The sequence below is a fragment of the Candidozyma haemuli genome, assembly GCF_002926055.2.
Source record: "Candidozyma haemuli strain B11899 chromosome Unknown J_2014730914, whole genome shotgun sequence".
NCBI classification, from domain to species: Eukaryota; Fungi; Ascomycota; class Pichiomycetes; order Serinales; family Metschnikowiaceae; genus Candidozyma; species Candidozyma haemuli.
Window position 1 is genome coordinate 203,311 of NW_020289908.1, and position 25,805 is coordinate 229,115.

A 25,805-nucleotide genomic window follows, 5' to 3' on the forward strand; every position below is an offset into this window, starting at 1 on the left:
GATTATCGGCGCATGTGTTCTCCACTTGTTTTATCCGGCAAATAAAAGGTATTTTTTCCGTGGACAAAGGCTTTTCAAGGAAAATTAGTTTGCCCAGGTACCTATGACGTTGTCCGAAAACAGTAACCCGCCCGCTCCAACGTTTATAGACTGCATTCCATCTTGCTTGAGGCTCGTATATGGCGTTCATTCCCTTCTATCTGCACAACGTACATGTATTTGGCTGCAAAAAAGATGGATAATCAAAGGCACTTTTGGACCAAAATCCCTCAGTGGGGTTAGTGTCATGGCGAAGGACTTCCCCGACTTGATGGCTGGGACGGAAAGTGAAAATACTTAAAAGACACGATTTCTCGGACGACAGTGAAGAATAATTCAAACATGGGTCTTGAAGACAACGTTCTAGTGAGAAAGTTTATCGATGTGGGTGACAAAAAGGCTGGGTCTACCACTATGGGTATAGTTGTGGGTATAGTGGCTGCTTTTGGTGGTATCTTGTACGGGTATGACACAGGTACTATCAATGGTATTATGGCTATGGAACATGTGAAGAGCACGTTTCCGGCCAATGGTCAAGAGTTTACTTCTTCCGAAACGTCCTTGATTGTTTCCATTTTGTCTGTGGGAACATTCTTTGGATCTGTTGCAACGCCACTTATCAGTGATACTTTGGGAAGAAGATGGTGCTTGATCTTGGCTTCCATAGTGGTCTTCAATTTGGGAGCTGTTCTTCAAACAATTGCTACAAGTATACCTTTACTTTGTGCTGGAAGGGCTATTGCTGGAGCTGCCGTTGGTTTGATTTCTTCGACTGTGCCTTTGTATCAGTCTGAAGCTGCGCCAAAATGGATCAGAGGCGCTATTGTTTCGTGCTACCAGTTGGCTGTGACTATTGGTATCTTTTTGGCTGCCTGCTTTAACCAGGCTACCCATAAACTCAGCAACTCAGGCTCATACAGAATCCCACTAGCCCTTCAGATTCTTTGGGGGTTGATTTTGGGTATCAGCATGTTTTTTATGCCAGAGACCCCAAGATTTTATGTTTCTAAAGAAAAGGATGAGAAAGCCTTGAAATCGCTTTCTAGGCTCAGGAAGCTTCCTACCGATGATCCTGACTTGTTGGAAGAGTTCAACGACATCAAAGCTGCTTATTTGTTTGAATGTGAGTTCGGAAAATCATCATGGCGTCAAGTCTTTTCCCGCAAGAATCACCAACAGAAACGTTTGTTGACTGGTATCTTGTGTCAAGCTTTCCAACAATTAACTGGCGTCAACTTCATCTTTTATTTCGGTACCAATTTCTTCAACGCTGCTGGAGTCGACGGGTTCACTACCAGTTTGGCAACCAATATTGTCAATGTTGGCGCCACTATCCCAGGTATCTTTCTTATGGAGATTGTTGGCAGAAGAAACATGTTGCTAGGAGGTGCTGCTGGCATGTCCACTTCCCAGCTCGTGGTCGCTATCGTTGGAGTAGCCACTGACTCCGACTCGTCAAAGAAGGTGCTTGTTGCTTTCTCATGTATTTTCATTGCCTTCTTTGCAGCCACCTGGGGCCCTTGTGCATGGGTTGTCATTGGTGAATTGTACCCCTTGAGAACCAGAGCTAAGTCTGTCTCTCTCTGTATGGCTTCCAACTGGTTATGGAACTGGGCCATTGCTTATGCTACTCCATACATGGTCGACAAAGATAAGGGTAACTTGGGCACCAGTGTGTTCTTTATTTGGGGTGGCTGCAACCTTATCTGCTTTATCTTTGCCTGGACCTTGATCTACGAAACCAAGGGCCTTTCTTTGGAGCTGGTGGACGAGTTGTACGAAAAGGTGGGTTTTGCCTGGAAGTCCAAGGGCTTTGTCCCAACCGAGCACTTCAACAGAGTTACTCAAGACCTCCCAGACTTGACAGATCTCGAGAAAGAGCAGGTTTCTGTCCGTGAAATGAGCGTCTAGCTATGAATATATGACCCTTCTACTGCTGACTTTCGTACAAGTCACACCCCACTGATTATTAATTCTTGAAGGCTTCCTCTGTCTAATTTTGATGCTCCATCTGATCGACTACCTTAAAGACACAGCCCTAGAAGAGGAAAGCCTTCCTGAATTACCCAGAGCTGTCGCCGAAAAGGGTATCCCGCCCGCTTCTCCATCAATATCTGGCACACAAGACGTCCTCCAGTCGTATTTGGGGCTCATTTCGTTGTCTGCACATCATACATGGTATTGGCTGCAAAAGGGGAAAAACTCAAAAACTATGGGGATATTTGGAACAGATCATGGGGCTGCTTCTGTGAAGATCCATTTGTCAGCCTTGCGTATATCTACAACGCCTTTTTCCTGGGAATTATGCGGCTAAGCTAAACATGGGCCTTGAAGATAATGCCCTCGTAAGACGCTTTATCAACCTAGGTGAGAAGAGAGCTGGTTCCACTACAATGGGAATTGTGGTAGGGATAGTTGCATCTTTTGGTGGAATCTTGTATGGTTATGGTACTGGTACGATTAACGGAATCATGGCCATGGATCATGTCAAGCATACGTTTCCGTCCAATGGCGAGGAGTTCAATTCATCTGAGACATCACTTATAGTATCTATCTTATCGGTGGGAACGTTCTTCGGATCTATCACTACGCCTCTTATCAGTGACACGTTAGGAAGAAGGTGGTGTTTGATATTATCATCCTTGGTGGTGTTTAATTTGGGTGCTGTGCTTCAAACAGCTGCTGTGGATATCCCATTACTTTGTGTTGGAAGAGTCATAACAGGAATAGCCATTGGATTCATATCATGCACGGTGCCACTATATCAGTCAGAAGCTGCACCACACTGGATAAGAGGTGCAATCGTTTCTTGTTATCAGTTAGCGGTAGCTCTAGGCATCTTCTTGGCTGCGGTATTCAACCAGGCTACACATAAAATCGGCAATTCTGGATCTTACAGAATCCCCCTTGCTCTTCAGATCCTTTGGGGACTCATTTTAGGTGTGAGTATGTTTTTCATGCCTGAGACCCCAAGATTTTATGTTTCCAAGGATAAGGATGATAAAGCTTTACGTGCTCTTTCAAGGTTGAGAAAACTTCCTGAGGACCATTCAGACCTATTGGAAGAGTTTAACGAAATCAAGGCAGCTCATATGTTTGAATGTGAAGTAGGTAAGTCCTCTTGGAGACAAGTATTCTCTAACAAGAACTATCAGAAAAAGCGGTTGACCACTGGAATCTTATGTCAATCGTTCCAGCAGTTAACCGGTGTGAATTTCATTATCTACTTTGGAACTACATTTTTCAATGACGCTGGAGTAGATGGTTTTCTCACAAACTTGGCCATTAACATTGTCAGTGTCGGTACAACTATCCCTGGTATCCTTCTCATTGAGATTGCTGGAAGACGTAACTTAATGCTGGGTGGTGCAATCGGAATGTCTGTTTCCCAGCTTCTTGTTGCCATAGTTGGTGTATCTACGTCATCTGATTCATCCAAAAAGGTCTTAGTGGCCTTCTCTTGCATCTTTATTGCCTTCTTTTCAGCTACTTGGGGACCTGGTGCCTGGGTGGTTACGGGAGAGTTATATCCTTTAAGTACAAGGGCAAAGTCGATGTCCCTTTGTATTGCGACAAATTGGTTATGGAATTGGATAATTGCTTTCACAGTTCCTTATATGGTCGATAAAGATAAAGGGAATTTGGGGAATAGTGTTTTCTTCATTTGGGGTGGATTTAATGCCATTTGTGCTGTGTATTCTTGGGCCATGATCTACGAGACCAAGGGCCTCTCGTTAGAGCAAGTGGATGAATTGTACGAGAAGGTGAATTATGCATGGAAATCTAAGGGATTTGTGCCAACCGACCGTTTCAGCAAGGCTACGAAAAAGCGGTCCAGTTCAGGAGATCTCGACAAGGAATCATCCGTCAAAGAGGAGTGCGTCTAAATACTACAATAGCATATCATAATCATAACTTCATTCTAAAATCTAGCTAAAACTTTTATTTGCTGTTGTCCTCACAGGAGAAAGCCAGGGAGACTGTACCGTTATTGTAACCGTCAATGATAGACTGAATAGCACCGTAGGTACCGGTCACCAAGATATAGATCCCGAATGCAATCGAAAAAAATGCCAATGCTGTATTTATGATGTTGCTGCGATTCTTGTTCCATGCTTTGAAGCAACTAGGCATCCAAGAAAGCAAAGAGTCACCGTCACGCTTCACGTAGCTGCCCATGTTGTAGATAGCAATGAAACCTGGAATAATGAGGGTAAAAGTTGTACCGAACAAGGCAGCGATAAGAGCCACCAAGTCTCCAAAGAAAGGAATGGCGCTGGCAATGATGAAACCAAAGATAATGGACAAAGACATCATGGAAATCCAGGTCAGCCAATGGACAAAAGTGTTTGCTTGAAGGTGTCTTGTTCCTCTTAAGATACGGACCAAACCGTACTTACCAGCCAAATGCGCTAAGAAAAAGCACGAAACGATAAGACCAGGCAAGGAGATACCGTAACAGATCTTCTTGATAAGGGTACCTGCGGAACCCAAGGCAGGGGAGGTGACGTAGTTACCCACTTTACCGTAGATCATGCAAGTGATGACGATGTAGTTGAATGTGACGAAAAGCTGTCCAAGAATCAAAGCCTTATTGTATTGCGTCTGGTCCTTCATTTCTGTGTGAATGGTGAAGAAAGAAGCGGTACCACTGAGACCGGCAAGCTGAGTAGCCACGGCACCGGCAATGGCAGCAAACGAACGACCAGTAGCAACAGCAGAAATGCCCTTATCTATAGGTTCACCAGGCACAGCTGCAGAGGGAGTGGACTGGGCAAGACAAGCAATGGCGACAGTCCAAACACTAATAAATAAGGAAATGATAGCAGCAAGACTCAACCAGGACATAACCTTCAAGGTTCTCGTTGCAATACCAAGAATAAGACTGATGATGGCGCCAATTGCCGTCCAGATGGTAGTACAAATGGCGTGTTCAGTGATGGCGTTGAAAGCAATAGACACTGTAAGCACAGTAGCACCATAAGCAAGGGTATAGAAGAGCCAAAAGGCAGCACCCATGACTTCTCTTCCAGCAGGACCAAACATGATTTCAGCAGCATCACCAATACTATAAGTGTTTGGGTGCCGAAGACGAAAGTGTCCCACAACGATACCACTCCAAGTGGTGATGAAACAAAGAGTGATCAAAACGATAAGACCAGGCACTACACCCAAAACATGGAAAGTATGGGGAAGCCCAAGGATACCAAGACCAAACTGAGTCTTCACCACCAAAAGAGCAGCACCAAAACAGGTAAGACCACGAAAGTCTGGTCCGTCCTCAGTGACCTTGAACACATTATCGTCCTCGGGCTCAAGCTCGCCAAAGTTGCTTTCTTGCGGTGATAGAGAGTTCAGCTCTCTCTTTCTGTCAATGTCAGACATGCGTTATGTGTTTGAAGATGTGTGGGAAAAAAAGGTGTAGTAGATAGCCAAAGAGCCTTTAGCACATCGTTATGTGAGATAAGAAAAGGAAAGTTTACCACGAGAGGCCATACTGAAAAATTTGAAGCATGCTGCATAAGACCATTGGGCCAAGGCAAAAGACGCATCACGTTGATACAGGCTAAAACGGCGAACATCGCGAGATGGAGGGTTGTGTGTAGGAGGGAAGGTTACAAGAAGGTTAGGGTGAGAGAGGGGCCAACTAGGAGGTGAAGGGGGGAGGGTTTGGAAAAATAAATGACCTAGGGGTAATCTAGAGGCACCACCGACCACGACTGTCTTTTTTCACGTCTTTTGGACCACTTTTGGGGATTTTGGCGGTAGGCCTCGGAGCGGCGTTTTGCACCCTGTGCTGCACACAACACCAAAAGTATCTTCACACGCCTTACTCTTGAATAGTGGGGGAGCTGCGGAATTCGATACCGATTATTATTGCACTTTTTGGGGTATCATCCAAATCAAGTACCTTATGACTGGTGGTTCCTGGCACTTATCAGTAATTTGGAAAGTACACGCCCAGGACCTCCAAAAACAGAAAGAAAAAAAAAACCTCATGACTCAGTATCGTCAGGTAGTTCTCATGACGCCCATATTGAATGGTTTTTTTTAAAGCGGGTTTCTTGTGCCGAGGAAATATGGAACCCGGGATGTTGACGTTGAATTCCGTCTGGGCGGTAAGGAAATGCTTGTGGTTTTTCTTTTTAGACTCGGCTTGGGTTTGAGCGGTAGACCGGGTTGGTGGTTTTTTGGTTGATCTTGCTTTCTTTTTTTGCACCCATTTTTTTTCCGCTTTCTTTTTCTTCATGTACATCAGTCGCCAAAGCCCAGTCTAACTTTTAACAATAGCCTTTCGTATTTCTTTTTCTGGGGAAACAGTTACACTGGATTGGACTGGATTGGGCTTCTGGGATTTATCTTGTGTTGGTTAAGTGTGGCTAGGTTGTCCAAAAGGGTGTTTGGCATGTAGTGGGGTATGCGTTCTGAGACACCAGTATTGAGGTACTTAAGCTGGTGGTTATGGAAATCTAAGATCTGCCAGATAAGCTTCTGCTCGTAGATGGTTCACCTGATTGGGTACTACAAGTCCACTATCATCCCTATTACGTCTAAATTGTCTATTAATACCTCTAATTACTGTTGTCTTCACATGAAAATGCCCGTGACACTCTACCGGTTCTGTAACCATCAATAATGGAGTCAATGGCTCCGTAAGTACCACCAACCAAGATGAATAATCCAAAAGCGATGGCTAAAACAGCCACAACGGAATGCATGATGTTACGGCGGTTCTTATTCCAGTTCTTCCCGTAGTAGCCCACCCAAGCAAATAAACCATCTCCTTCTTGTTTGTGGTAATCACTCATGATGTAAATACCTAGGATAGCTGGCATGATAAGGGTAAAAAGACTTCCAAGAAGAGCGGCAATAAGTGCCAATAAATCATTAAAGAAAGGAATGGAACTGGCAATAACGAAACCAATAATCACAACCAACAACATCATCGAAATCCATGTAAACCAATGCGTTTTGGTGTTGGCTTGAAGGTGTTTGGTGTCTCTAAGCAATCTGACCAAAGCATGCTTTCCAGCAATATGGGCTTGGAAGAAACACGAAAAGAAGAGACCTGGCAATGCGATACCGTAACAAATCTTCATCATGAGCGGACCAGCCGACCCAAGAGCAGGGGATGTCACGTATCTGCCGACTCTTCCGTAGATAATGCAAGTCACAATAATATAGTTGGCACTGACGAAGCCTTGGCCAAGAAGTAAAGATTTGGTGAAATCACGAGGGTTCCTCATTTCGGAATGGATAGTGAAGAAAGCTGCTGTTGCACAAAGACCAGAAAGCTGGGTTGCAATGGCACTAGCAATGGCTGCAAAAGAACGTCCAGTGGCCACAGCAACAATTTGTTTATCTATTGGCTCACCTGCTGGAGCTGCTTCTGGCGTAGACTGAGCAAGAACTGCAATTGTAACAGGCCAAACACTGAAGAATACCGATCCCAAAGCAACAAGCCCGAGCCAAGACATGTTCTTTAATGTTCTTGTTCCCGTGCCAATGACAAGAGCAATGACAGCACCGATAGCCACCCATACCATCGTACATGTTGCATGTTCAGTGATAGCATTGAATGCAATAGACAAGGTAAGCACAGCAGCACCATAACAAAGCGTATAGAAGAGCCAAAAAGCACCACCCATGAATTCTCTTCCCACAGGCCCAAAAATCAATTCAGCAGCGTCTCCAACACCATACACGTTTGGATAACGAATACGAAAGCTTCCCACCATATAACCCGTCCATGTTGTAAGTGCACAAAGCGAAATCAAGGAAATAAGACCCGGCACGAAACCCAACACCTGGAACGTTCCTGGAAGACCAAGAATACCGTAACCGAATTGTGTTTTTGCAACCAAGCCAGCAGCACCGATCCAAGTGACACCACGAAAGTTAGGACCATCTTCCTTCAAAGCAAAGACATTCTTATTCTCAAAGTCTGAATCTAGAAGTTCACTGACCTGTGGAGAAATATCTGAATTCAGCTCATTCTTCTTCTCAATACTAGACATGTTGTTTAGAAAAGTAGCAGAGCAAACGGAATCCGATGAGAGATATACTACAGAACCCAGCAAGAAGCCCAGGCATTCCAAGCAGCCCATGGTGCATGACAACGCAAGGCGATTTCGATTTCGCTAGGTAATACGAGAATGCATACCTGCGAGTTTCAGGCAGACGACCTATTTCCATGAACGAGTAGTACCATTCAAGAGTGCCATGCGGCTTCGTACACTCGGCCCGCTATCGGGAACAGCCAAAGCTTTCCAGGGAGAAAGTACAAGAGCACTCTACTCTTGAAAAGGTAAGGCTGACTGTGGCGGGAGGTGCAAAAGAGCAGTTTTCGTATGCACATCGGTTTAACAATACGGCATCTCTGGGCAAAACGGTGGGTAGTCCAGTTTAAGAAATCCAGGGTGGAAAATAAAAATTAGCTATAGACACATGACAATCACGTCACTGAGGAGGGGCAGGAATGTGCGATTAGATTATCTGTAAACGAGGACCAGTAGAGGGAAAAGGTAGATGAAAAGAGCACAAAACAGGGAGAAATCAAGGCGTTTTTAGACATACGTCTAGGAGAAGCGAGGAGGCTGGGAAGGACCCTGAAAATTTTGGTTTTGTGGGGTTTCTGATTTTTGGGAGTGGTTTGTATTTTCTGTGGTTATTAGTATGTGACTCTGATTTGCAACCATTCGCGTTACGAAGAGCCAGGTTTCGCCAAAACCACAGTGACCTTGTGAATGGCATAAAAAATAAAACAACAAAGAATGCAGAATCACTTCGTAAACGTCAATAAACCACGGCAAAATTAACAGAATAAATGCCGGTCTTGTTTTCGTTCGCCTAGGCCATTTAGTCTCTGTTGCAGATAGATGGTGCGCCACGAGCACACGGAATAACGTGCGTGGTCCACCGACAGTATTTCATCTAGAGTCTTGAACCTTCTTTCAAGAATGTGGTCATTTTTTATATTGTTTCTTTTGGCTAAGTCATGAATAGGGCCCAAACTTATGATACTAGGGTACACACTATCGCAGACCTCGAGGAGGCTGCAAATGAGCGACTCCCTCCCATGACTCGGGACTTCTACAATGGAGGTTCTATGGAACTCAAGACGCTTGCAGAGAACAAGACGTCTTATGATCGGTATAGACTTCGCCCAAGGGTGATGATCGACGTGAATGTGGTGGATACCACCACCGACTGTTTGGGTGCAAAAGTGGCTTTTCCACTTGGCTTATCGCCTACTGCTTGTCATGGTATGGCTCATCCTGATGCTGAGCGTGGAACGGCCAGAGCAGCTGCAAAGAAGGGAGTCAATATGGTGCTTTCCAGTTGGTCCAATACGCCCTCCAAAGAGGTTATAGAGGAGGGTAAGAATGGTAAGAATGTGTATGCTCATCAGTTGAGTGTGTTGAGCGACGATCAGACCAACTTGGATATCATTGCAAACGCTGAAAAATGCGGCTACAAGGCTCTTTTCGTCAGTGTGGATACTCCATGGCTCGGCAGAAGACTCAATGAGTTGAGAAACTCGTTTGAGCTTCCTGACCACCTTGGTTTCCCACTTTACCCTTGGATGAACGCTCATAAGATGCTTAGTGACGATAAGAGAACGAAGTTTGAGGCTGGCCTTACTTGGGACTATGTTAAGTACCTTAAGTCCAAGACATCTATGCAAATCTGGCTCAAGGGTATTCTTACTGGTGAAGACGCAGCTTTGGCTGTGGATGCTGGAGCTGATGGAATCGTGGTTTCTAACCACGGAGGTAGACAATTGGACGGTGCCATGTCTACATTAGATGCATTGCCAGAGATTGTGGAAGCTGTGAGAGGCAGAATCCCAATCCACATCGATGGAGGTATCAGAAGAGGAAGTGATATTTTCAAAGCATTGGCATTGGGCGCTGACCATTGCTGGGTGGGCAGAATCCCATTGTGGGGACTTGCCTACAAGGGAGAAGAGGGAGTTAGCATAGCCCTTAATATTCTTCACGACGAGTTCCGTACGGTTATGGCTCTTATGGGATGTACTCGTGTGGAGGACATTGGACCACAGCACTTGGCCAGGTTCGGTCCAGACGGCTCAATTCACCGTGTTTCTGGCCCAAGACTTTAATTAGACTATAGATTAGGAATGTTTTTTGATGATTGATCATAATGTAGGATACATGAGGCTTCGTTTGAATTCGCTAATAGACTTTAGGCGTTATTGCAGATGCGCCACACGATATCTACTTACGTGGACCAAATGGTTTTTTGAAGACGTTTCACTTGGGATCATTGGCCATGAACCGTGCAAAGACCTACGATGAAAATGTCCATACAATCGCTGAGTTAGAAGAGCTCGCAACCGCACAGCTACTGCCAATGACTCGAGGCTACTATAATGGTGGAGCCATGGAGCTAGTGACGCTAAAAGAAAACAAAACTGCTTTTGACAAGTATAAGTTTCGGCCTCGTGTGTTGGTGGATGTTACCCATGTTGATACTTCGACTACTTGCTTGGGTGCAAAATCAGCATTTCCCTTGGGAATAGCGCCCTCAGCTTGCCATGGTTTGGCACATCCAATTGCAGAGATTGGGACTTCAAGGGCAGCAGCGAAAAGTGGAGTACACATGATTTTATCCTGTTGGTCTAATACTCCATCCAAAGATGTTATCGAGGAAGGGAAAGGTAGTTCAATTGCGTATGGTCAACAGGTGAACGTGCTAAGTGACGAAGAAACCAACTTGAACATCATCAGGGAACCTGAAGAAACTGGATATAACGCTCTTTTTCTTACTGTTGATACTCGTTGGCGAGGAAGAAGAATCAATGAAATGAAGAACAAGTTTGAACTTCCCGAGCACTTAAGCTTCCCCAGTTTCCCCTGGATGGGCGAAAAGAATACTGCTGGGCTGGAAGAGTTCCCTTATGGGGATTAGCATATAATGGTGAAGACGGTGTCAGCCTTGCCTTAACTATCCTTCATGATGAGTTTCGGAACGTTATGGCACTTGCTGGTGTTACTAAGGTAGAGGATATTGGACCGCAGTACTTGGCCAGAATTGGTCTTGATGGAGCGATACATCGAGTTACCTTACCAGACTTGTGATTGGCAGCTTTTAACTGCAAGAAACTTCTAAACAGGTGAAAATGTCCTTCTAAAATTCCTCGGTGTCTGCTTATTGGTCTGAGGGCTCCAATTAAGCTTATCTTTACGAGGCCAGATATCACATTTAAGCGTCGTTGCAGATGAGCGACCTCTTGTGCCGAATTATGTCAACCGTACATTACAAGAATTTTTCAGCGTTTCTTTAGGCACAAAATCTGTATACCACTTCCATGAGTCATCGTTTAGTGGCCTACGATGCCAAAGTTCATACCATCAAAGACTTGGAAGAGGCTGCGACAGTTAAGCTTCTTCCTCTGACCAGAGACTACTATAATGGCGGGTCCATGTACAATGTGACGCTCAAAGACAACCAAACGTCGTACGACCAGTATAGGTTTCGTCCTAGAGTGTTGAGGGATGTTAGCGAAGTCGACACTAGTATTATTTCTATGGGAAAGAAGAATGCTTTTCCTTTGGGTATTGCTCCTGCTGCTTGCCATGGAATGGCTCATCCAGACGCTGAACTTGGTACTTCCAGAGCAGCAGCCAAGAAAGGCGTGAATATGATTCTTTCCACCTGGTCAAACTCTTCACTAGAAGATGTTATCAACCAAGGTAAAGGCGAAACCACATATTGCCAGCAGATAAACTTGATGAAAGACGATACGATAAACCTTTCCCTTATCAAGAAGGCAGAAGAGTGTGGGTACGAAGCTGTGATCATCACCGTTGACACGCCCTGGGTCGGAAGAAGACTCAGTGAATTTAAGAACCCTTTCAATCTCTCCAGATTTCTCAACTTCCCCAACTTCCCAGAAATGACCCAGAAGAGGATGCTTAGTCTTGACGAAAAGCACCAACTCAAGATGGATCTTACCTGGGAATATATCAAGTTCCTCAAGTCTAAGACTTCTTTGAAGATGTGGATCAAGGGTATCGCAACAGGTGAAGATGCTGCATTGGCTGTAGAGCATGGCATGGATGGTATTATCGTGTCCAACCATGGAGGAAGACAGTTGGATGGAGCCATTTCGACTTTGGAGTCTTTGCCTGAAGTCGTTGAGGCTGTCAATGGAAGAATTCCTGTTCACATTGATGGAGGCATCAGAAGTGGAACCGATATATTCAAGGCTTTGGCACTTGGAGCTGACTTCTGCTGGGTCGGAAGAATTCCATTATGGGGACTTGCTTACAATGGAGAACAAGGTGTATCTCTTGCTCTTAACATTCTTCACGACGAGTTCCGTAACACCATGGCTCTTGCTGGTGTGACCAGAGTGGAAGATATCGGGCCAGAGCACTTGGCTAGAGTCAGACCTGCTATCGAGAGAGTAACCAGAAAGAAGGATAAAACCCCATCAAAGCTTTAGATGTGTCAATATTGATACAGAGTTGCAGGACTCAAGAAGCATTACATAGATCATGTACTAGTACTCCATTTCTTATATATATACATGGAACATCATCAGTACTTTCTCTTCTTGAGAATCTCGGCCAATCTGTCGTATTCCTTCTTTTCCAATGGCAAGGTAGGAGCTCTCACTGGGCCAGCAGAAGATCCCACAATCTCAAGACCAGCCTTGACAGCAGCAGGGTAGCAGACGCTTTCGAAGAAGTCGCTCACCTCCCAAAGGAATTTCCACTGTTCTCTAGCCTTGTCCAAGTTCTTCTCCTTGGTGAACGTGTTCCACAACTCAACGCATTCCTTTGGAACAACCGAGGCCACACCCCAAACACCAGCTTTAGCGCCATGTGCCATGGAGAAGAAGGTGAGAGTATCCCAACCGTTGAATGGCTGAAGGCCATCTGGAGGGTTAGTCAAGAGATCAGCCAACTCCTTGGCATTACCAGAAGTATCTTTCATGTAGTCGAAACCCTTGATCTTAGACAACTCTCTGAACTGAGCAGCAGTAAGGTGAACTCCCGTAGCACCTGGCAAGTTGTAGTACATCACAGAAATGTTGATTGATCCACATACATCCTCGTAGAACTTGTAAAGCGACTTGAAAGGAAGTGGATCATAAAATGGTGGGACAATCATGCAAGCAGCAGCACCAACCGATTCAGAGTACTGAGCCATTTCAATAGCCAACTGGGTGCTGTTGAAGCCAAGACCAGCGATAACAGGGAATCTTCCCTTGGCAGCATCCACATATGCCTTAATAACGCTCTTGTGTTCGTCAAGGCTAAGTGCTGGAAATTCACCAGTAGTGCCCGTAGTAACAATACCGTGAATGCCAGCTTCAGCCAAACGCTCAACCTGAGGCTTGATATTGTCCAAGTCTACCGACTTAGCATCGGCAGTCATTGGGGTGACAACGGCAGCAATAATTCCTTCAATCTTGGGAGACATGTTATTCGATGGTGAATTACATCGAGACAAACAAGCTTCGAAATTGGCCTTATATAAGTCACTTTCGTGCTTGTTCGGCCCCACACGGACCTGTTCCGAAACCAAGATAAGGTGCGAAATAGGTATCGGATAGTGTCCGAAGTATCAAGATCGCATATTTCGGAACCCCTCCGAAGGCCCCACCACGGAATTGAAAATGCCCCTTAGATAGGGTAGAGGAACCACCTTTCGAGATCGGCACTAGTATCGTCGGGAATGTTGGGTAGATCGCTGGCAGTGATGCCTTCGTTCATGGGTGAAGCGAACACTCCAGGGCTCTGGAATGAGTGGTACCCTCTGTCGAAGTATGGAACATCTCTTGGTACATCTCTGTTAATTGGGGGATTTGTAGATGCCTCTGAGCTATTCCAGGTTCTTGTAGCAATGGCACCTTGGGAATCGCTGGTCATTGCACTCTCGTACCTTCGAGAATGGGTGTACCCAGAAGTTGAATTAGCATCCACATCATGTTGGTAGAAATGTTCATCGTCCATAAGTGAGTTGTCTCTTTCTTGAAGCTTCGAAATGAAAAGAATGCTAGACTCTTTTTGTACCTCGATGGGGCTTCCTTGGATGTTTGTGGGCCGTTGTAGTGAAGAATTAGAGGATTTGGCAAGTAGATCCCAAATACACTCGTTATCTTTGTTGGACTGACTGGCAACGTCGCATGAGTTGGCTAGTTCATGAAGAACGTTTGAAGAAGCTAGTTCAAATACGTTTCGTATCTGTTCGTGATCACCAGTATCTAATGCCGATAATGTTTCAAGCATCGAAGTACATGCTTGGACTTCAAGAATGATTTCAACAAACGGCTTGCACAAATGTGTTTCGTTGCCATTGCAAAGTGTTCGAAGATACTTAATGTAGGTCAAACCACACATGAAGAGACTCTGGACTGTTAACCAACCGAAGACAGCGGAAGCTTCTCGGTGCATTATTTTAACAAGGTTCATTGCCTGTCCAGCTGAATGGAAAGCAACATGAAGCTCCTCGAAAGTTGGCGTAGCTCTATTTGGAGAAGGTCTCAAAAGAAGAACGACAGCAATATGAAATTGAAATTCTGTCCATTCTTTAGTGATCAATGGAGTGGGATATACATGTGATTGACGCCATGCTCTTAGCTGGTCGTATGTATGCCATGTCCACTTTGAAAGACTCTCTTGGTCAAGCCTTGAGTTGTGTCCTGGGGCGTAGAGTCTACCATGGATCTCTGACTGTAAACGGCAAATGTGAACGTGATGGATGAGGGCAATTTTTAAATGACATGTAGGGCCTGACTGTATTCCGTCTATGGTAATAAGTGAGTCCTCCACCAACGAAGGCATTTCTGAACTGATCCATTCGTCAGGAATACTGCTAGGACGTCCCATAATAGTACTGAGAGTCCTATCGATGCAATAGCATGTCCAAAAAAGGCGACGACGAAGATCGAGAGTCAATGGCTCAACATGTTTTCCTGGAGTGGGCTCAGCGTAAATACCCAATTCCGTTGCACATCTCATTGCCGAGCCAGCAAGTTGCCAGAGGTTGCCTGTTTTGGGAACTAGAAGAGTATACTGCAACAAAAGTAATGATATCTGAAGCTGAACAAGGCCTGGAGCGTCACTTATAGACGCTGCGAGGAGCCTTGTAGCTGACTTCCAAAAGGCATGAGCACTATGGCCAAGCTCAGACGTCGAAAGGTGAGGTCGACTTATAGATGCCAAAGCTATGGCTATAACGATCTTCACTTGCAATAACGACACCTTTGAAGCAGTACCTCCAGAGCCATGGCACAGCTCTAGAAGCTCGTAGAACTGTGTTTCGTGCATCACTGGGTAGGCACTATTGATCCAGGTAAAGTACCGTCTAGATACTCTCTTCAAAATACCCATATCGTAGGCAGTAATATCGGTGGCCCTATTTCTAACAGTATTCTTCCGCAGAGCTTTAAGAAAGTCTCTTCCCAATTTTCCAATAGACAAGTTTTCCGTTGCAATGAACGTTTCCCTGGCACCCTGGGGAGTAAACGAATGGGAGTACCGTCTGATCTCTCCACGAATATCCTCGCTTACGTGAGAGCTTCCATACTCTGAAATCGCCGTACCTAGAAGCGTGTTAAGCCCATTATACTGGTTTTCGTTATCGCTGGTTTCAGACTCCAGATCTTCACTACTGGCAGAGCCTACTGATATCTTACGCTTCTTAGGTCTCTGGGCCTCGCCCTCTCCCGAACTTTCCGTCTGCTCTGTTTGCACGTTTGAATCCTGACTTTGGAAGTTTTCAGATAACTGCCGAATTCTCTGCTCCAATGCCACCGCCTCTGCCCTAGTCAAGTTCTTCCCTAGCGTCTTATCATCGCTCATGCATGGAACTCCAGCCTTTGTACACCCTGAACATGAAGGAAGGGCGTGGTCACATCTTGTTTTTCGTGTTCGGCATCTCTGGCAAGCCCTTAGACGCTGTGGAACGGAGGACGACATGCCCTTTTGACCCAAGAATCCATTTGGGCTTTGTTGAAAAATCACTATCTTTGTGGGGTAGATAGTGGAGGCACGGATGTAGAGATGGGCATTTGCAGCCAGGGAAGCGGAATTTCCACTCGCTGCGCTAATGTATGGACGCGTCCAGCTACCCAAATACCACCAATGTTGGGTAGTCCAGTGGTGGCTACTAAATGGGGATATTGTGTTTTTGGTGGTTTTACTAGGGATATTTAAATGAAGTCGAAAACTGGGGCTGGTACGTTGAAGTTGTGTCTTCGTTACATGGCGTTGCGGAGAAGGACAGTCTATCTTCAAGTGGCTAGTGCCTCTTTTCCACTTAATATGTAGTTATTCCTTAGAGCTTACTACATTTGCTTTTATCAACACAGATTGGCTTTCTTCGTCTTTGTATTAACAGATACTAGATAAAACCCTTCTGTTCCTCTCTAAACTGAACCCAGGGAAGCTTAGACTGGAAAACTCACCTCCACTTGAAAGAATGCACCGGGCTAGGCTTGTGGCATGGGTGATCCTTACCCTAGTGGGATAGTCTAGCTTATCTGTGATTAATTCGAGAATGAATGTTCTGTTACGATCTTCATCGATTTCATATATAATGATGTTGCGTAGAATATCACTCTCTATGCTTGCAACATAATCTAAGTTCACCATGTCATTGGCAAAGTACTCAGAAGGCTGATTTCTAGGATAGTTTCCCAGTTTCTTATAAACTATTTGAAAAGAAAGTAGTATGCACGATTTGCACGGTGGCGTTCTATGGTTGCTAAAGACCCTGGGGCTACAGGCATTTCAAGTACGCCGGAATACACAGATGAACTTTGGTTTCTGAAAGGGCAATTATATTTTACTTAACTTTTCTTTGTTTAATCATGATACTTATCAATAAAAAGAAGTAATGCTTGAATAAGTATCTAGATGATTACAAGAGTAAAGATACTTATTCATTCGCTAGATAAATTCTCTCGTAAATTCCTAACTGTTATCAGCACAATCAAACGCCCTTGAAACTGTTCCGTTCTCATAAGCATCCATGATGGATTGCACAGCACCATAGGTTCCTGATACTAGTATAAAGCTTCCAAAAACAATTGCAAAGGTTGCAACAAACAAGGTGATGTAGTTCTTCCGACTTACTTTCCATCTGTTTTTGCAGCTACTTATCCACATGAGTGTAGAGTCACCATTCTTCTTCTCGTACCCACTCATTTCGTACAACGCCAAACAGCCAGGAACAATAAGAGTAAAGCTGGTTCCTAGCAAAGCGCCAATAAGTGCCAAAAGGTTATTAAAGAAAGGAATTGCACTTGCAATGACAAACCCAAATACAATTACAATGGTCATCATAGATACCCAAGTCGACCAATGAACGAAAGAGTTCTTCTGAAGGTGTAGCGTCCCTCTAAGAAGACGTACCAAACAATACTTCCCTGCTAAATGTGCCTGGAAGAAACATGAAACACCTAATGAAAACAGACGCAATCGCAAGGTATCCACACCACGACATGACTTTCATAGTCCTTGTTGCCGTACCGAGTATAAGGGTTATAATGGCACCAATACCTACCCAAGCCGTTGTACAAATAGCATGTTCACTTAAAGTATTGAACGCTATGGACAATGTAAGAACGGAGGCACCGTAGCAGAGAGCATAGAATAGCCAATAAGCTCCACCCATAAACTCTCTTCCCACGCTGCCAAACATCATTTCAGCAGCTTCGCCAATACTATAGACATGTGGATGACGAATCCTGAATTTTCCCACAACATATCCTGTCCATGTACTTATACTGCAAAGAACTATTAGACTTATAAGGCCAGGAACAAAGCCTAATGCATGGAAGGTTTGTGGGAGCCCAAGTACTCCTAGGCCAAACTGAGACTTAGCTATCAAGACAGCTGCTCCAAAGCACGTAACTCCACGAAAGTCTGGTCCTTCTTCTTTAACCACAAAGACATTATCCTCTCCAGTATGGAGTTCATCTTCGCTTGTGTGGCTAAGTTGTGGCGAAACCACCACGCTTGGACCCTTCTTTGATTCAGACATGCTCTACAGTAAAATAGAAAGTACGAGTATTTAAAGATATGGAGGCAAAGCAGCATCTTTCCAGCCTGAAATTAATAGCCTCCAACATACCCCTTTGAAGACGTCAGAACGCGATAACGATCCCGATATCTTGATTTATTGGGGTAGTATCTTTTAGTAGGTATGCGTCGCCGGAACACTTCCGCTGGCTACCGGAAAGGACCCGAAGATAAGGGTTCGGAGACCGTAGACGGAGACCGTAGACGGGGAACAAATGGAACCCAGCCAAGAATTCAGATTTAAAAAATAATAGACAAGGGGAAAAATAGAAGAAAAGAGGACCCTGGCCATTGGTTTTTTAAGGAGTAAGGGTCTCGGTGATGGTTGGGCAAAGTCTACATGAAGTTTCTAGTGCTTACAGATAAGTTATACATGTAAAGTTCATTTCATAAACGTAATTCGTAAAACAAATGATGTGACTAACTATTGTCGTCACAAGAGAAGGCGCCAGAGACAACGCCATTGTTGTAGTTATCAATAATGGACTGGACAGCTCCATACGTACCAGCTCCCAAGATAAAGATACCAAGAACAATCGCCAACACAGCGACAGCAGAAGTGATTTTGTTTGATAATGTCTTATTCCATCTCTGCTTCAAGTTGCTCATCCAAGCCAAAGTACTGTCACCTTCGACCCTGAAGTACTTGCTCATTTGGTAAGAAGCTAAAAAGCCAGGAAGAATAAGCGTAAAGCTTGACCCGATCAACGAGGCCATGAGCGCCAACAACTCATTGAAAAATGGAATGGCACTGGCAATAACAAATCCAAACAAAATGACGATAGTCATCATGGAAAGCCAAGTAAACCAGTGAGTGAAAGTGTTCTTTTGAAGGTGCTGTGTTCCTCGGAGGATACGAACCAAACCGTACTTACCAGCCAAATGGGCATGGAAGAAACAGGAGAAAAGCAAACCTGGAAGAGCCACGCCGTAGCCGATTTTCTGGAAGAGTGGACCGGCCGACCCTAATGCCGGAGAAGTAACGTAGACTCCGACTTTTCCATAAATCATACAGGCGAGAATGATATAGTTGACAATGACAAAACCCTGGCCCATGAACAACGACTTGTTGTATTGTTTCTGGTCTCTCATTTCTGAGTGAATATTAAAGTAAGCAGCAGTTCCACAAAGACTCAAAAGCTGAACACCAATGGCACTGGCAATGACCGAAAATGGCTGGCCTGTGGCAACTGCTGCAATAGCCTTATCGATAGGACCAGTCTTTGGAGCAGCATCTGGAGTGTCCTGAGTAAGACAAGCGATAGCGACAATCCAGGAACTGATGAAAACCGAGGCAAGAGCGATATAGCCACACCAAGACATGACCTTCATGGTTCTGATCAACGTACCGAGGACAAACGTCACCACGGCACCTATAGCGACCCACACAGTCGTACAAACAGCATGTTCACTCAAAGTGTTAAAAGCAATAGACAAAGTAAGAAGAGAAGCGCCATACACAAGCGCATAGTAAAGCCAGAAAGCTCCACCCATGACTTCTCTTCCAACCTTGCCAAACATGATCTCAGCCGCATCTCCAATACTATACACCTGAGGGTGATTAAGACGAAACTGGCCCACAATGTACCCAGTCCAAGTACTCAAAGCACAAAGCGCCAAAAGACATATAAGCCCAGGAACAATGCCCAAAGCGACAAACGTTTGTGGGATTCCAAGCACACCAAGACCAAACTGGGCCTTTGCAATCAACACGGCAGCACCGAAACAAGTGACACCACGAAAGTCCGGGCCCTCTTCCTGAACCACAAACACGTTATGTTCGCCAGTATCAAACTCACTGAACCGACTTATTTGTGGCGAAATCACCACATCACCTTTCTTCTTTTCTATGTCAGACATACTAAATGGTTGCAAAAAAAAAGCACTACCTACACAAGAAAAAAAACCCACCCCATCTGCTTTTATACAACATCAGCCCAACCGTGATTTCCCAGCCCAGCAGCCCAAATCGTACCGTTCCCCTCGCGGACGTGTAACATCGATAATGACATAATAGTGCTTCAGATGGCCCAGTGGAGTAACATAGATTAGGTGTCTCGGCAGCGGTTATCGAATTCGGGCCTGATCCGCGGCGATTTGAGGTCGCGCAGTGGGGCGTTTTCTTTCCATTTTTTCACTCGTAAAACCCACATAAAAGGCTCCAGATCTGTGGAAGTGAGGGAAAAAAACAAAGAACTAAGTGGAGAAGAAAAGGCAAACGACGTGAAAGGAATGTCCAGGGGAAGAAAACAACAATGAAATGGAAAGTCCAGCATCAACGGAAATGTAATTTCGGTACTTTTCCTTTTATTTTTTCTTTTCTTTTCCACGGCATCTTGGAGGCTTTTTTGGTGTTGCCGTTAACTGATGTGATTTTTTTTTGGCATGTCTGGGCATTTGGCGTTTGGCTGTTTTTCGTCGCCTGCTGGGTCTGTAGACATGGCGGTACTAGCCATTTACGTGAGAGCATTGGTTTTGCCGCATGCGAGGTTGGTTACTTTTTTTTTCACTTTTTTCTCGTCAGACGATGGAAAATGGAACATGGGGGGATTTTTGGAATTTGGGTATTTTGGAATTATGGGATTTCGAGTTTTGCCGGGTTTTCTTGGACGTTGCAGTTTCTCTTTGTTTTCTCTCTTTCCTTTCTTTTTTTCGCTTTGGTTCTTCTTAGACCTTATCAGTATGCGCTTCGGAACCCTCACGAGAAGTCGGACACCCTCCGATAGTATACCGTGGGGAACCACCAAACAGCCTGGGGTCAATGTAAACCTATAAAAATTGGATTCCCCGGTTTCTCTATCTTCATCTCTCACCTTTTAATGAACAGAGCTAAGACTTACGACGAAAACGTACACTGTATCGCAGACTTGGAGGCGGCTGCAAATGAAAAGCTTACGCCTATGGCCCGTGATTTCTATAGCGGTGGATCTATGGATCTCACTACCTTGGCTGAAAACAAAAGCTCTTATGATCGCTACAGACTTCGTCCTCGTGTGATGGTCGATGTCAGTAACGTTGATACTAGTACCACCTGTTTGGGTGCAAAAGTTGCGTTCCCATTGGGCATTTCGCCAGCTGCCAACCACGGCATGGCTCACCCAGATGCTGAGCTTGGTACGTCTAGAGCTGCTGCTAAAAAGGGCGTAAACATGATTCTTTCCAGCTGGTCCAACTCCTCATCAAAGGATGTCATTGATCAGGGTAAGGATAGCCCTAACGCTTATGGACAACAGTTGAGTGTGGTGAAACATGATCCTACTAATATGTTGATTATTAAAAACGCTGAAGCTGCTGGCTATAAAGCGCTTTTCATCAGTGTGGATTGTCCTTGGCTCGGTAGAAGATTAAACGAAATGAGAAACGGCTTTAGACTTCCTGACCACCTCAACTTCCCCAGCTACCCTTGGATCAACAGCACTAATATGGTAAGTGACGACGATAGAACCCAGTACCACCCTTCGCTTACCTGGGAATACGTTAGATACCTTAAGTCAAAGACCAACATGCAAATTTGGTTGAAGGGTATTCTCACCGCTGAAGATGCTGCTGCTGCTGTTGACGCTGGTGCTGACGGTATTCTTGTTTCCAACCACGGTGGAAGACAACTTGATGGTGCCATGTCTACGTTGGATGCCCTCCCCGAAGTTGTGGCTGCAGTTAAGGGCAGAATTCCTGTTCATATTGATGGAGGTATTAGAAGAGGCAGTGATATCTTCAAAGCCTTGGCTTTGGGCGCTGACCATTGCTGGGTTGGAAGAGTCCCATTATGGGGACTTGCTTATAATGGAGAGAAGGGAGTGAGTCTTGCTCTTGATATTCTCCATGACGAATTCAAGGTGGTGATGGCCCTCATGGGTTGTGCTCGAGTAGAGGACATTACGCCTCAGCACTTGGCCAGAATGGGTCCTGACGGTGCCATTCATCGCTTGTCGGTTACTTTGTCATCTAAGCTCTGATGAATGCCATATATGATTAGGCCTTAAATATACTGTTTGTGAATAAAGATTAAATAAACTTACTGTCATACCAACTTAGTAAAAACCTCGAGAAGCCACCCAATGAACCTTGTGCGTATTGATTTTTTTCATTAGTTATACTTGCTTTTGTTACCTTTCTTATTTTTTTTTTTTTTTTTTTTTTTTTTTGTTTCTGGCGTTTAAATAATGTTTCAACTGGGTTTGAGGGAAGTTCCTATTTGGACTTGACGAGGATGATACTTGAGACAACAGCGAAGTGCAGATCATAAAAAATGCTTATTTAGTTCCAAGTGAAGTAGGCTTCAGCGCAAAATCAATAAGCATCCCCCAACTTGACCAAAACTTTGCATGTGGAGTGTTTTTCGAAGCATTTGGAGCCACATATCGTGTTTTCCATGTCATGGAAGCAGAAGCATCCAATTAGAAGAAGAGGATATTGAAGAGCATTTTACCACTCACCAAGTTTCAGATGAAGATCCCCTTCCAAATGGTAAACATTCCACTGAGGAGGAGCAAACAGAGACGGTACATCCGATAGATGAATATCTTCATCAACTAAATCAACTGGGTTTGATAAAATCAGAAAAGAGTGTGAATTTAGCTGCTATGATGAAGACGGTTTTCGATGGAAATCATACTCTTATATCTATTGATATGGAGGGATGTAGTAAGGGTGTCAAGGAAGTCAGTGAAATTGGGGTTTCGGTGTATGTTGCCGATGAGCAAAGGGGATCATCAGTGCCATTTATTCGACTGGCTCATATAATCATAAGACATTCTAAGGAGATTAACGATAAAGCCAAAACAACTGCTAAACTGTTCAATGGTAAGACCAGCTTATGCATGACTACAAATCAGGTCCAGTTAGCTTTAAACGGATTAATCTTGGAACACAGCAAGAACAACACAAGAGGAGAAGGTATTTGTATCGTTGGACATGGCTTGTCTAATGAACTAAGAGTTCTCACGATGTTGAAAGTGAATGTTGGTCAAGCGAGAACGATAGATACCAGTGCATTTTTATGCCAAACACATGGTCCGGAATACCTAAGCTTGGGAAACGCCTTATTGCTTATGCGTTTACCTTATGCCTTTTTACACAATGCTGGCAATGATGCTTATTATGCGTTGTTACTTTGTATCTGCCTAGCTAATCCAACTTATCGATCCGCCGCAAGGATTGACGAGAAAGTTGTGATGGAGGAGTTTTTTAAACGAAACTGCAGAAAGCTGAACAACTATTTGATTGAGTCTTGCCGTTGGAAAAGACTTCAAAGTGACCTAAGGTCTCACACCTTGGAGCAACCTTAGTCTTTCGGGCATAACTTTATAACTGTTACGTATTTGAATTCTTTTTGTGAGCTGTAGGAGCTGATATATGAGCTATTCTTTATTACTTTGTAAACGAATGTCAATCTGAAGGACCTGATCCTTTAAATATGCTCTTCCTGGCCCATACTAATTGGCCAATACTATTCAATATAGCTGATTCAAGGCCTAAAAAATTATATCAGCTACCATCAGGCTTAGCGAAGGCCGTTGTTCTCCCTAAGCCATATATCATCTAAAGTATGCTTTACCTTGGACCCTTCTCAGGTACTAATCTGGGGTACGTCAAGAAAAAAAAAAAAAAAAAATATCCAGAAACCCATCCCAGCCAGAAACCGAGCCAGAAAAACCTCCAAAGTCCAACACCTCTCCACCGTCCCTTCACTTTTGTACCACTTACTTTCCACCCGCTAAACCACCAAACCACCACCCATCCACTAAGTTTTTCAATCACACCATATCCCGCGACGGTTGCAAATAAGTTACAAAAGCACAAAACCAGACCATATCCTCTTCACACCCGTGCACCTCCCTCCAACGGTCCCCAACCGATTCCCAGCCATTTCCCAGCCCCCATCTCATCCCCACGGCCTTCGTGCCTCGACGGAATATCTCCAGAGTGGGGATTCACATAAACCCAAACGCTGTCTTCATGGAGGTCTGGGGACGCCCCGCTGCAAGGGCTCGCAACCGCCCACTGATAAGCTGCCGCGGGGGCCTAAAGGGTGCGATTTCGGGCACTTGCCGAGAGGCACGGGACCCTTCCGAGAGTCAGTTATCTGGTGAGTATAAAGTGGTAATTCATATTAGTACTCTTCTATTTTTTTTTCTAGCCTCCATCAAAAGACCATGTCGGTGAAAATTGAATTATACGATAAATCCTCAATTGACCTTCCAACCGGATTGTTTATCAACAACGAGTTCAGAGCTGCCAGTGACGGTTCTACCTTGACTACGCCTAACCCTGCTACGGGTGAAGACTTGGCTACCATCAGTGCTGCCACTGAAAAGGACGTTGATGCTGCTGTGGCTAGTGCTCGTGAAGCGTTTGAAAACGTCTGGGGCACCAACTCTACTCCAGGCGAACGTTCGCTGCTTCTTAACAAATGGGCTGACTTGATTGAACAGGACATTGAAAAACTTGCCCAGTTGGAGAGTTTGGATAACGGTAAACCTGTTTGGATGGCTCGTGACGTGGACATTGTGGACTCCATTGGATGTCTTCGTTACTACGCTGGTCTTGCTGATAAGATCGAGGGCCGTACCATTGAGCAGCAGGAAGGTGTCAAGTTGGCATTTACCAGACCAGAGCCAATTGGTGTGTGCGGTCAGATTATCCCATGGAACTACCCAATCCAGATGTTTGCTTGGAAGGTGGCTCCTGCTCTCGCTGCTGGTAACACCATTGTCATGAAACCAGCTGAACAGACCCCATTGAGTGCTCTTCGTTTGGCTGAATTGGCTGTCAAGGCTGGCTTCCCTCCTGGCGTGTTGAACATTGTCAACGGTGTGGGTGCCGTTACTGGTAATGCCATTGCCAACCATCATGACATTGATAAGGTCGCTTTCACCGGTTCGAGTGTCACTGGCCGTAAGATCATGACTGCTGCTGCCAGCAGTAACTTGAAGAAGGTTACTCTTGAATTGGGTGGTAAGTCTCCTGTGGTTGTTTTCGACAGCGTCGACATTGACCAAACTGCCAACTGGGTCTGTATGGCTATCTTGTTCAACCATGGCCAGGACTGTTGTGCTGGTTCCCGTCTCTTCGTTCAGGATACCATCAAAGACAAGTTCTTGGAGGTTCTTAAGCGCAAGATTGAGGAGATCCAGATCGGTGACCCAAGTGACATCAAGACTTTCATGGGTCCTCTCGTGTCTAAGGTCCAATTCGAAAAGGTCAAGCAGTACATTAAGTACGGTGAAGAAGAGGGCGGAAAGGTCCTCACAGGTGGCCAGGAGAAGTTGAACCAGTTGGACGCCAAGTTCAAGAACGGTTACTTTGTTATTCCAACCGTCTACACTGAATGTAAGAAGGGTATGAAGATTGTCGATGATGAAATTTTCGGCCCTGTTCTTGCTGTCCAGACTTTCTCCACTGAAAAGGAAGCTATCAAGTTGGCCAACGATACTGCTTACGGTCTTGGTGGTGGTATCTTCTCTCAGAACGCTTCTCAGTGTATGAGAATGGTTCATGCCATCAAGGCTGGTACTGTCTGGTGCAACCAGTACATGGCATTGAGCAACTCTGTGCCATTCGGTGGTATGAAGCAGTCCGGTTTCGGTCGTGAATTGGGTATTGAGGGCTTGAAGGAGTACACCCAAACCAAGGCTGTTCACTGGAACTACGGTGAAGAGATCCCATGGCCTCTTGACGGTACCAACGTTTAAGGAACCT

At 44.9% G+C, this 25,805-nt stretch overlaps 13 protein-coding genes across 13 annotated transcripts; 7 read left to right on the forward strand and 6 right to left on the reverse strand. All coding sequences in view use genetic code 12, as the record gives it.

Annotated features, from left to right (window-relative positions):
• Positions 1-381: 381 nt before the first annotated feature.
• Positions 382-1,950, forward strand: CXQ85_005364 (sugar porter family MFS transporter; the record flags this gene model as incomplete). The annotated part of the gene is made up of 1 exon (XM_025488960.1): positions 382-1,950. One exon carries the CDS (start codon positions 382-384, stop codon positions 1,948-1,950), a length of 1,569 nt encoding a protein of 522 aa, XP_025343276.1.
• Positions 1,951-2,360: 410 nt separating this feature from the next.
• On the forward strand, positions 2,361-3,926 carry CXQ85_005365 (sugar porter family MFS transporter; the record flags this gene model as incomplete). Its single annotated transcript, XM_025488961.1, has 1 exon — positions 2,361-3,926. One exon carries the CDS (start codon positions 2,361-2,363, stop codon positions 3,924-3,926), a length of 1,566 nt encoding a protein of 521 aa, XP_025343277.1.
• A 55-nt stretch (positions 3,927-3,981) lies between these two features.
• CXQ85_005366 (uncharacterized protein) lies at positions 3,982-5,424 on the reverse strand (the record flags this gene model as incomplete). Its single annotated transcript, XM_025488962.1, has 1 exon — positions 3,982-5,424. The coding sequence occupies one exon, from the start codon at positions 5,422-5,424 to the stop codon at positions 3,982-3,984; it is 1,443 nt and encodes a 480-aa protein (XP_025343278.1).
• A 1,187-nt stretch (positions 5,425-6,611) lies between these two features.
• CXQ85_005367 (uncharacterized protein) lies at positions 6,612-8,057 on the reverse strand (the record flags this gene model as incomplete). Its single annotated transcript, XM_025488963.1, has 1 exon — positions 6,612-8,057. The coding sequence occupies one exon, from the start codon at positions 8,055-8,057 to the stop codon at positions 6,612-6,614; it is 1,446 nt and encodes a 481-aa protein (XP_025343279.1).
• Positions 8,058-9,118: 1,061 nt separating this feature from the next.
• On the forward strand, positions 9,119-10,165 carry CXQ85_005368 (alpha-hydroxy acid oxidase; the record flags this gene model as incomplete). Its single annotated transcript, XM_025488964.1, has 1 exon — positions 9,119-10,165. One exon carries the CDS (start codon positions 9,119-9,121, stop codon positions 10,163-10,165), a length of 1,047 nt encoding a protein of 348 aa, XP_025343280.1.
• A 170-nt stretch (positions 10,166-10,335) lies between these two features.
• CXQ85_005369 (alpha-hydroxy acid oxidase) lies at positions 10,336-10,974 on the forward strand (the record flags this gene model as incomplete). Its single annotated transcript, XM_025488965.1, has 1 exon — positions 10,336-10,974. One exon carries the CDS (start codon positions 10,336-10,338, stop codon positions 10,972-10,974), a length of 639 nt encoding a protein of 212 aa, XP_025343281.1.
• Positions 10,975-11,374: 400 nt separating this feature from the next.
• CXQ85_005370 (alpha-hydroxy acid oxidase) lies at positions 11,375-12,514 on the forward strand (the record flags this gene model as incomplete). Its single annotated transcript, XM_025488966.1, has 1 exon — positions 11,375-12,514. The coding sequence occupies one exon, from the start codon at positions 11,375-11,377 to the stop codon at positions 12,512-12,514; it is 1,140 nt and encodes a 379-aa protein (XP_025343282.1).
• A 95-nt stretch (positions 12,515-12,609) lies between these two features.
• On the reverse strand, positions 12,610-13,497 carry CXQ85_005371 (dihydrodipicolinate synthase family protein; the record flags this gene model as incomplete). The annotated part of the gene is made up of 1 exon (XM_025488967.1): positions 12,610-13,497. The coding sequence occupies one exon, from the start codon at positions 13,495-13,497 to the stop codon at positions 12,610-12,612; it is 888 nt and encodes a 295-aa protein (XP_025343283.1).
• A 203-nt stretch (positions 13,498-13,700) lies between these two features.
• On the reverse strand, positions 13,701-15,881 carry CXQ85_005372 (fungal specific transcription factor domain-containing protein; the record flags this gene model as incomplete). The annotated part of the gene is made up of 1 exon (XM_025488968.1): positions 13,701-15,881. One exon carries the CDS (start codon positions 15,879-15,881, stop codon positions 13,701-13,703), a length of 2,181 nt encoding a protein of 726 aa, XP_025343284.1.
• A 1,113-nt stretch (positions 15,882-16,994) lies between these two features.
• Positions 16,995-18,066, reverse strand: CXQ85_005373 (uncharacterized protein; the record flags this gene model as incomplete). The annotated part of the gene is made up of 2 exons (XM_025488969.1): positions 16,995-17,402; positions 17,494-18,066. 2 exons carry the CDS (start codon positions 18,064-18,066, stop codon positions 16,995-16,997), a joined length of 981 nt encoding a protein of 326 aa, XP_025343285.1.
• A 458-nt stretch (positions 18,067-18,524) lies between these two features.
• On the reverse strand, positions 18,525-19,964 carry CXQ85_005374 (uncharacterized protein; the record flags this gene model as incomplete). Its single annotated transcript, XM_025488970.1, has 1 exon — positions 18,525-19,964. The coding sequence occupies one exon, from the start codon at positions 19,962-19,964 to the stop codon at positions 18,525-18,527; it is 1,440 nt and encodes a 479-aa protein (XP_025343286.1).
• Positions 19,965-20,923: 959 nt separating this feature from the next.
• CXQ85_005375 (alpha-hydroxy acid oxidase) lies at positions 20,924-22,060 on the forward strand (the record flags this gene model as incomplete). Its single annotated transcript, XM_025488971.1, has 1 exon — positions 20,924-22,060. One exon carries the CDS (start codon positions 20,924-20,926, stop codon positions 22,058-22,060), a length of 1,137 nt encoding a protein of 378 aa, XP_025343287.1.
• A 2,199-nt stretch (positions 22,061-24,259) lies between these two features.
• Positions 24,260-25,798, forward strand: CXQ85_005376 (aldehyde dehydrogenase family protein; the record flags this gene model as incomplete). The annotated part of the gene is made up of 1 exon (XM_025488972.1): positions 24,260-25,798. The coding sequence occupies one exon, from the start codon at positions 24,260-24,262 to the stop codon at positions 25,796-25,798; it is 1,539 nt and encodes a 512-aa protein (XP_025343288.1).
• Positions 25,799-25,805: the final 7 nt, after the last annotated feature.